This window comes from Cryptosporidium andersoni (assembly GCF_001865355.1).
Source record: "Cryptosporidium andersoni isolate 30847 chromosome Unknown contig_60, whole genome shotgun sequence".
Taxonomy (NCBI): Eukaryota; Apicomplexa; class Conoidasida; order Eucoccidiorida; family Cryptosporidiidae; genus Cryptosporidium; species Cryptosporidium andersoni.
This window is the reverse complement of record NW_027122816.1, coordinates 407-11087: the sequence shown is the minus strand read 5'-3', so window position 1 is coordinate 11087 and position 10681 is coordinate 407. Positions and strand designations below refer to the sequence as shown.

The window sequence follows — 10681 nt, the reverse complement described above, 5'->3', positions numbered from 1 at the left end:
TTTTTTTTTATTATTATTATAACCATAACCATTATATTGGAAGTATTCGTCTAAACGTAATATTTGGTAGAAATTTTATACTTAATAGAGATGAGTGAATTTTCTGAAATTAAGAAATTTTCTTATGAAGAAGATATACCTATAACTATTAAATTAAGTTTAGATAATCTAAAGACTATAACTTTATTATTAATGGTCTTAAATATTACTATAAATGATTATGTAAGTAACCAATACCTTACATATTTTTCTCAAAGATTGCTTGGATATATAGGGATATGGTTATCATTTGCTCCAACTTTATTCATGTATTTATTAGGTAGAGGATATTTCTTCAACAATCCATTTCAATTTTCTTATATTTTATGGACAAGTTTATATCAATATGTACCTTTATTATTTGCTTTAGTTTTTTTTGTATTACCTGTATCTATTTATTTTATGCCTGAATTCCCAAGTTGGTATTTAAAATCATATACTAATACAAAGAATGTATATTTTATAGATTTCTATAGCTCTTATTTACAATACATGAAGAATTCTTTAATTAAAGATAACATAAAATCCCAAGTATTTAATCGTATTTTATTTTGGTGTTCTGTTCCTTTTATTCAAATAACTATTTATCCATTTACAATAATTTTATTAGAATCAGCATTGATAATTAAAGAAATGAGAGATAATATTAAAGATGAAAATGAAACTTTACTTGAATACCCAGAAGATACTATGAATAGTCAAAATTATTTGGAAAATTTAGCTAAAAATTCATATTTAAATTATTTTTGGAATATAAGGACGATTTCTTGTATTTTAATGACATTTGTACTACTTTTAATACACATATATATAATTGAAATAAATAAAAAACGTGCACCAAAAATTCAATATCCTATAATTTTAACATGGTCTTTCTTCTTCATAATTTTATTGATAATTTTAGTAGAATTATTATCTAGATATTTTAAAAATTATGAAGTTATAATGAAACTTTATATAATTACAGGTATATTATTGGCTATTGTCCCATGTATATTTACTTATGCACAAGATAATATCTCTTCTCGTCATTACTATTATACTAGCATTTTTTTATTAGGTATTTGGGACTCTCTATTCGAGATGATTACAGGTAAAGGAAGTTTACATCATTTTAGTCATTCAGGTATTATATTGATTTATTTTACAAGTATATTTATTTTTGCAATTGCAACAGGTAGTAGATTATTATGGTTATTTGATTTTACTAATGATTTTGAAATTGCTTCTAGAATGAAATGTATAGGTTCTATTGGAATGTCTATATGTCTTTATTATATGACAATTACTAAAGAAATTGAATTTAAAAGAAGTTGTATTAATAAATTAAAAGAATTATGTATATTATATCCTAATATTTCTTTTTATGGAATTTTTATTCCATCAAGGGAAACACTATGGAATATTTTAGAAGAGGATGCACTTTTATTATTAACATTTATTCCAATTACTACAATTGGTATTACTACTGTTTTAACAAAAAATCTGTTATTTGGAGCCTTTGAATCTTTTGTTACTGTTTTTTTATCTCCTATGATATGGCTTATTTTATTTAATATTGATAGAATTTTTATTCATATTTATACTTCATTTAAATAGTTTCAAATACAGGTATTTGATCACTGAAAATTCAGTAATATAGGATGTTTTTTTTTTTCTTTTAATAACATAATCAAGTAACTTATTTATTATTTTATTGTATATAATTTTAATATTTTACAATAATTTCCTTTTTTATTTCTTTTGTTTACTAGAATACATTAATTAATAGTAATATTTAAAATATTAATTTTCGTTCTATTTTTTATTTGAAATATTTTTATTAGAATATATAATTAAATATATCTTTTAATAAATTTAAGTTCCTTAAATTAACTGAATATAATTAAGTAAATAATAATATACTTAATATTATATTTTTACTCTTCAGATTTATAATATATATTAATTAGCTTTAATAGAGTAACAGAGAAGTTAGAGAATGTTTATATAATTATCAATTATAATAAGAGATATTTCTATAATTAATTATATTTATTAATAAATATTGAAGAAAATTATGATTTTTAGAATAAATATTAGTATATAAATATGAAATAAAATATAAAATAATATTGGAGAAAATAAAAAAAATATTTAATTAAATAATAGGAAAGTTAATTATAATAACATATATTTATGAGATTTAAGTAATTTTAAGAGATTTTTGTACATTATATTATACAAAAATTATTGTATAATTACTATTGGATTAATTAGATTATTAAATTTTAATTATTTTATATTAACTAATTATTTATTATAATTTTAGTAAATATTATATTGTAATATTATACAAATATATATATTTTTTATTTTTTAATCTAGATATATTTTAAAATATTTACATTACTAATTGTTTTTTTTTAATATCTAGTAAAATTATTCTGAGACAGACGATACATGTAATAATGATGCATATTACATCTTACAAGTATCAGACTTATAAGCGCCAAAATGTATATTGACAGTATTATAAATAGGAATAGTTAAACTCAATTTACTAAAAAAATTATTCAGATATAAAATAAAAAAAATATCTTGAAAGAAATTTTAATTTAATGATTATGATTATATCTATTCTATGCTATATTCTAATATATATTTAAGAAATCTGGACTTTATTTTATGGAACAAGACTAAGAAAAATATAGATAATGTACCTATAGAAGATCCCCCCTATCAATATAAAATAGTAAAAATGAGAAATATTATATATAATAATTTAAATTCATCATTATTATTAAATGGAATAAATGGGATTTTAGTGTCTTTTATATGTACACCATTTGATGTTATTAAAAATTATTGGATTTATAATATAGGCTTAGAGAAATATGATAAAATGTCAACATTATTAGTAGCAAAAAAATTATATAAATATAGAGGAATTAGAACATTTTGGAGTGGTTTTTTACATTCAACATCTTATACAGTCCCATCAAATATAATCTTTTATAGTAGTTATAATTATTTTTTAACAAATTTGGGACTATCTGCTGCTATATCAGGAATGCAAGCTAGAATATTAACAATTTTTACTGTAGCACCAATGGAATTTATAAAAACAAGAGTTCAAGCTAAAGCAGGTACAATTAATACTAAATATTTAATTAAGAATCTAATAAATAATGGAGAAATTACTCATTTATGGTTAGGAACATGGACCACAATACTTAGAGATGTCCCATTTACAGCTACTTATTGGACATTTGTAGAGAATTTGAGGAAAAAATTTATAATAAATAATAATCAAAAAGAAAATAAATATAATAAATTATTTCTTATAAAACTTATTTCTATTGGATCTTTTTCAGGTGTAATATCTACTTTGATTAGTCACCCTTTAGATGTAATAAAAACTAATATACAAGTATATGATCTCAATAGAAATAATCAAATAAATAGTTTTCCACTTTTTTATCATAATTTATTTAATAAGATATCTAGTGAAATCTTTAAAAAGCAAGGTATAAAAGGTTTTTATGTTGGTATTGTCCCAAGAATAGCTAAAGTTATGCCTGCTTGTGCTATATCATTGACAATATTTGAATTATCTCGTCAAAAGAAATTAAAACAACAAGATAATAAATGATCATTATACTAGAATATAGATATATATTCAATTTATTAAATTATTACATTTACTTTTAACTATCTTTCTTTTCTTCCTCGTCTTTACTTTGTTTCAATAATTCTGCTAAAGATTGTTTATTACCTTGTATATATTTACACATAACTTCTTCTGCTGCTATAGTATCAAAATTTACTGATTCTAATATATCTAATATCAATGTATATGCGATGTGATATTTTTTGTACATAGTTCTTATCCACACAACTAAAGTCAAATCTAATAGTTCTGCCATTTCACGTGCCTTATCTTCAATAGAGACCACATTCTCTTGAACTACTTCAAGAGGTTCTGAATCTAGTAATACATTTCTTTCACTATATAATTCAGGTGATTTCCTCATTTAATCTTTTATTTTTTAGTATTTTACTAGTAATAATATTAACTAGTATATACTCAATATATAATGGCGCCAAAGTTATAAGTTTTATAATAATAAATTCTAAGTTGTATAATATAATTTTTATTAGCTATATGCCTTTACTTCAGCTAAAATAAAAAAAGATTGTCTCCCTAGTCTTAATTCTCATTTGAGTCTTAAATATACAAGATAAAACCATGTCATGTGAGGATGTAGAAGAATTCATTCTAAATCTAACTCTGAAGTTCAATATTTCTTAAAGAAAATTAATCACTATATATCTTTGAGAGGTAATAATTTATACTAAATAACTTGTTAATTAGTAAAAGGTATTTCTCTAGTAAATTCCCATGAATAAAGTGACAATTAAAAAATCAGACAATATATATAAAATCTTAAGAGAATAAAGTACAATACTAGGTCTAATTTTTTTTAGTACTAGCGGTATTTGATTTTATTTTTTTGAGTTAAAGCTACCTGTTTTAAGATATAACATACTTTAAATATTATATAAATAATTTAATGCATAGAAGTGAATCAAACTCTTCATATTTAAATAATCAATATAGGAGAGCAACTTCATGTTCAGCATCTGTATCAGAACTAGGATGGAGATATACTCCTACTTGGTCAAGTATATTTTCCCCATTTAAAGCTTCATTACGAGAAAGTTATATACCTAAGAGAAAGGAATCATCATATGGTATACCTAGATCTAGATCAGCTGGTAATATTTCTTCAAATTTTAGAACAAAAGGTTCATTACGTCCATCTTTTTTATGCTCTAAAAATAATGATGAACAAGATTCAAATAGCAATACTAGTAGAAGTATTAGAATGTCTAGTAGAATATATAATAACAATAATCCTAATTCAGATGATTTATTATTTTTAGATGATACATTTGGTATAGCATTTAGACCTTTATTTGAAGTAATTAAAATAAATGAACCATATCATTCTAGAGTTTCAGCATTCTCATATACACCAAGTAATCGAAAGAAATTATATAGATATCAATATGAGAAATTATATGAACCTAATAACTTAAATAATAATGATGTTAATATTATTAGATTTCATGATGGAATTTCAGGAAAATCATTTAAACTACCTAATATAAGAAATATATATATAGATAGAAATAAGCAAAATTATTTAAATAATCAAGATAAATTAACATATTCCGATTATATTGAAGTAGATTGGAAGAAATGTTCAAAATATTTTGATAAAAATGAATTTACTATTTCAAGAGATAGATATGATAAGAGTTTAAATACATCTATTATTGGATCAAGAAATCAAGGAGATATTCCATATTGTGATGCTATTATATATTTAAATAATCCAAAACCTAACTTATATAATAAGATTGATTTTGATAGTTTTAATTAAAGAAATAATAATATGTAGCTTATAATTTGAAATATTTAAAATAAAATATATTTTAACATATTTTGATTATATTAATATAATTATATTAGAATGTAACATATATTTGTAATATTACCAATAATTTATATTTAGATTTACCAAATAATTAATAAGATTAATAAATATAAAATATAATTTTTGAAATATTCTAATTTATAATGAAGATGATATTTTAAATAATAAAAAAAAAATAAGACTAAGATATATTTCTAATAATTTTAATTTATTTAGTTGATTTCCAATATCCCCTTTAGTTGTTGCATAAATGCAGATGCCTTAATCATTTTTTCTATTCTAATTATCCAAGATTTTCTAAGTTGTTGTGAATTTTTTGGTACTTTCCATTCATAAGCTCTATTACTACCTCTAGCCTGTACAAAAAATACTTTATCATCTTTATCTGATACTTTTGATGACCATTCTGCTACCTTAAAATTTAAAATTCCCAATGGATTCTTACCTTGTTGCATTTCATAGGGTGATAAGAAGTATTCCATTTCACATTTAGCTAACCTTACCCATCGTAGTTTATAACCCCATGACCATGGATTTTTCTTTTCAAGAGGACCTTCATAAATTAAATTATAAGTCTTTTTGACAAAATTTTGAATTTTTTCTAATTCATCCTTTGAATATAAATTTAAAGCTTCTTCTTGAGGACTCAAAATGGTTCTATGTATATTTTTAGTTAAATTATTAACATTATAATTATGAAGATAATGATTTGGAAATTTACTATGATCTAAAACTATCTTAGAATCATCATATTTCTGTCTTTCAATATTATCCTGAGGTAATGATAATCTTGGAATTAAAATTGAACTATTTCTTAAACTAGAGTAGAAATTATTTTCTACTTTGTAAGTCTCTGGAGATGATGAATTAGATATTCCTTCATCAATTACTGTACTAGGTGTTGTTCTAGAATGAATTAATGATAATTTATTTTGAGGGTTAATATTTGGAGTAAAGTTAGTCATTTGTTTGATATTTACCAACTCAGTTTCATCTATTGCAGTCTCCAGTATATCTTCAGGATCATTTGCTTGTTCATATTCTGGAGGATTAATTAAACTACGTTTAGGTAAACTTCCAGATCTATTTTTAGAACTATATTCTTGTTCTAACTTGTATGTCTGTGTTCTTGGTACTAATGTTGCTTCCCCGGTACTATCATTTACTATCCTTATTATATCTGGATTACCAATTTTAAAGCGTTTTGTCATCTTATTTGTAGACACAGGTATTCTAGATTCCATATTCTTTTTAGCTTCTAATGCATCAACTGCATTAGGATCTGGTAATATATATTCAAACATATTAACTACAGGGTTTGTAATATACCTTGCATCATTGTACATCATATTAAATATTTCTGACCAAGATATATCTTCATATTCAGTATTTTTTGTGTCCCTATTATTTAGATAGTCTATCTTTATTCCTTCATGTACAAAAGCCATTTTTTTTACACGCTATTTAGAGCTCTTCACTATTATTTATAAAATTATAGTCAACCGCCTCCTTAAATAGACTAAGAGATTATAAAGATACAAATTTTATATCAAATTTGGGGATAATATAAATACTTAATACTTAATATCAAAAAAAAATATTTAACTATTATAAATCTTCAATATTTGTACACAATTTTGCAATTCTGCACCTTGAGAGTTTACTTTGTAAATTAGTTTATACACGTACAAACATATGGCGCCTTTATGATTTTTTTTTCTAAAATTATTTATTATATTTTAATACTTATACTTATTCCCTAGAAAAGTATATAATTTATATATATAATTAGATAAAATATTATAGATGGGATATTCTAAAAGTTTTCTTTTTAAATCTAACTTTTATATTGTAAAGAAAAAAAGAATTTCTAATATAATATATTAAACACCTTTTCCGCGCTATAAGATGCATGTTTGGTACCACGTGTGAGTATTTAGAATTCTAGTAATCAGATTAGTTAAATGGTAAATTAAATAAATATTTAGAAATTATTAGAATTTTAGTATTACACTACTGAACAGATAATACCCTAAATAAATTTATTTTTTGAATTTTTTATTTTTACTTTTTTACTTCTATATTTTGAACTTCCCTTGTTAAAGTCAAAAAACTTAATTCTATTTTCTTATAAATGGTAAAGAAAAATTAATTCAGAAGAAACCAAACCTCCTAGTTTAATAATATTTACAAATTATAATAACATAATTATAAATAAGTTTATTATAAGTAACTTAATCTCTTTCTGATAAATGGTAGACGTTCCTTAAGTTCTTTAACTTGTCTATCATATTCATCTTTAGCTTCTCTATATTCATCAATAAAAATATCCTCATTTTTCTTATATCTTATACTTTTTTTACTTCCTTTAATTGCATTTATAAAACTCTCTGTCTTAGTAGTTACTACTTCTGGATACCTAATTAATTCCTTAGTATATTTTTGAAAAGATTTCGGTTCTGAATATTGGTTAGTTACAAGATATAACATTATTGTTAAGTCATCAATTTCCTGGATTAAAGCTTCATATTCACCTGGTACTGTACCATGTTTACTCATTATATTTACTCTCTCTTCTAACTTGATAAACAAACTTTTTAGAGCTTCTACCTTTCTTTTAATATTTTTTGCCCATCTACTAGTAATAAAGTTACGTGAAGTTTCTGCCATTTTTGCAATAGGAATTAAAGATTTATTAATAAGTTTAAGTGCATGAGAAATCTTAGAATACTCAATATTTAATCTAGAAAGTACTTCTTGATTAGTATTAAAATAATTAAGTGGTAAATTCCTCGATATTTGATATAATTTTGGAATATATTCAGGTGTATATTTAGGAGTTTTAGATCTTCTGTGACAAGATTTACCAATACATGTACTTTTTTGGGATAAATTTAGGGTAAAAAAATCTTTAATCTTTTGCCAAATTTTTTGTAAATTTCCTGGAGTCTTCACTCTAATAGGAATATCTTGTTTATCTATATGTTCATCTCTTATTCCTTCCGAATATGTTGTTGATAAATTTGAATCATAATCTGAATAAATATCTGAATTCTCAGTTTCAAAATGAGTTGTATCAAAATTAGATGTTATATCAGAATTATATGTTTTATCAGTAATATTGGATAAATATTTCATCTCATTTAAAGATAATTCTTGGGTATTTTCAGTTTCAAAATTGGATTTATCAGAATCAGATATATCAGAATCAGAAATACTAGAATCAGATATATTAGAATCAGATATATTAGAATCAGATGTATCAGAATCAGATGTATCAAAATTAGATGTTATATCAGAATTATATGTTTTATTAGTAACATGATTAGATAAATATTCCATCTTATTTGAGGATAATTCTTGGGAATTTTCAGTTTCAAAATTAGATTTATCAGAATTAGATTGATCTTGTTTAATATCTGAACTAACTTCTAATTCTATATCATTTTTTTTAGGTGGCCATGGAAATTTTCTAAAGACTTGTTTAGAATTAATATTTGAATAATTACTATCAGGTATTATATATTCTTTAGTTTCATTTGTTTTTGAATCTTCATTAGATAAATTTTCATCCACAAAATATTCACTTTTATCAAACTCTTCAAATGTAGAATTTTCATCTAATAAAGGTATATCAGATGCTAGCTCCTCTAATATTTCAAATGGTGAAGGATCTGTATAATATTCTACAGATATATCATTTTCATTATGTTGATTATCATTAATATCTTCAACTGAATTTTGGTATATAGGAGATTCTTGAGTAACATCTTGCATATTTGGTATAAATTCCACCTTTTTTTTCTTATTTCGCCTATTCAAACATCTTTCAGACTTAGATGAATTATTGGATTTTTTCTTCCGACTTTTTGGGCTAACACTAGCAATTACTTCTTTAGAACTTGATTTATACATATTTTGATTTTCAATTTCTCTATTATCTATATCTTTAGAGATAATTTCATTATTTAATTTTTCTTTAATAGAGTTTAATTCTTCTAAATTATTCAGTTCATTAGTTGAAATAGATTCAGATAGTTCTTCATCCCCAGTTTTATGCTCTTCAGTAATATTATTGACTAAATTTGATGTAATTATTTGTGAGTTTTCTGTAGTATTAGATGTTAATTTCTCTTTATATGGTGATGTTAAAGTTATATTATGAATACTTTCAGCTGAGTCTGAATCACATATATCTTTATCTAGATCTAAATCATATTTATCTTTATATTTTGATCCCTGAATAAGTCTTTCAAATTGTTGAATTCGCTTCTTAGTAATTCCTTTATTATTGTGACCTTTTTCCTCATATTCAATATCTAAATCTTTATTCTCTATATAATTATCATTGTATATAGTATCTGATACAACTTGACTATATATAGGAATTAATAATAGTAGTATAGTTGCTATTAGAATAAAACTTAGTAATTTAACATCAAGTTTACCCATATTACCTTTAAAATATTTATATATCTTTAATTCTTGTAATTATAGTAACTTTCTTAATATAAAAATAAAATATAATATATATACATATATATATATATATATATATATATATATATAATTTATATTCCCCAATACTAAATAACTTAGATATAATCCAAAAGTCAGATACTTACAGGATAACTATATTTATGTTGTAAGCATGCGCATTACTAAATCTATCAATATCAATGGTTGCTTATTAATAATGTACGCAATGAATCCAATTAATCATTTTATTAGTAAACCTAAGTATTTTATATTATGAGACGAGACGCTATATGTAGGCGGTATATGTCGATACCGAATTTGATATTTCATTAAAGTAATAAAATATCATTCCTACAAAATAGTAATAATATTAGAAAATAAAAAATATTGAAAGTAATGTTTTAATTAAATAATATGAAGCTTACTTATAAATTTTCTTTATATGCTTAAAGCACATATCTAAATCTTACGTATTATAATTCTAATTTTTTATAGATCTAGTAATTTATCTACTTATAAGAATCCAAAGTAGTCTTTGTTTTCTTTTACCAGGATTTAAAATGATCTTTCTCAAGTCTTTTACTAGGGTCCAAACCAGTTATTCTTAATTTTGTACTCTTTTCTAAGATAGCTCTTTGCATTTCATCTTTAGGATTTATAGAACTATGATCAATACC

General features: G+C 22.7%; 5 protein-coding genes across 5 annotated transcripts; 2 read left to right on the top strand and 3 right to left on the bottom strand.

Annotated features, from left to right (window-relative positions):
• Nucleotides 1–2662: 2662 nt before the first annotated feature.
• cand_014000 (carrier protein) lies at nt 2663–3673 on the top strand (the record flags this gene model as incomplete). Its single annotated transcript, XM_067211635.1, has 1 exon — nt 2663–3673. The coding sequence occupies one exon, from the start codon at nt 2663–2665 to the stop codon at nt 3671–3673; it is 1011 nt and encodes a 336-aa protein (XP_067069607.1).
• Nucleotides 3674–3728: 55 nt separating this feature from the next.
• cand_013990 (uncharacterized protein) lies at nt 3729–4055 on the bottom strand (the record flags this gene model as incomplete). The annotated part of the gene is made up of 1 exon (XM_067211634.1): nt 3729–4055. The coding sequence occupies one exon, from the start codon at nt 4053–4055 to the stop codon at nt 3729–3731; it is 327 nt and encodes a 108-aa protein (XP_067069606.1).
• Nucleotides 4056–4595: 540 nt separating this feature from the next.
• On the top strand, nt 4596–5471 carry cand_013980 (uncharacterized protein; the record flags this gene model as incomplete). Its single annotated transcript, XM_067211633.1, has 1 exon — nt 4596–5471. One exon carries the CDS (start codon nt 4596–4598, stop codon nt 5469–5471), a length of 876 nt encoding a protein of 291 aa, XP_067069605.1.
• Nucleotides 5472–5737: 266 nt separating this feature from the next.
• On the bottom strand, nt 5738–6973 carry cand_013970 (uncharacterized protein; the record flags this gene model as incomplete). The annotated part of the gene is made up of 1 exon (XM_067211632.1): nt 5738–6973. The coding sequence occupies one exon, from the start codon at nt 6971–6973 to the stop codon at nt 5738–5740; it is 1236 nt and encodes a 411-aa protein (XP_067069604.1).
• Nucleotides 6974–7748: 775 nt separating this feature from the next.
• On the bottom strand, nt 7749–9977 carry cand_013960 (uncharacterized protein; the record flags this gene model as incomplete). The annotated part of the gene is made up of 1 exon (XM_067211631.1): nt 7749–9977. The coding sequence occupies one exon, from the start codon at nt 9975–9977 to the stop codon at nt 7749–7751; it is 2229 nt and encodes a 742-aa protein (XP_067069603.1).
• Nucleotides 9978–10681: the final 704 nt, after the last annotated feature.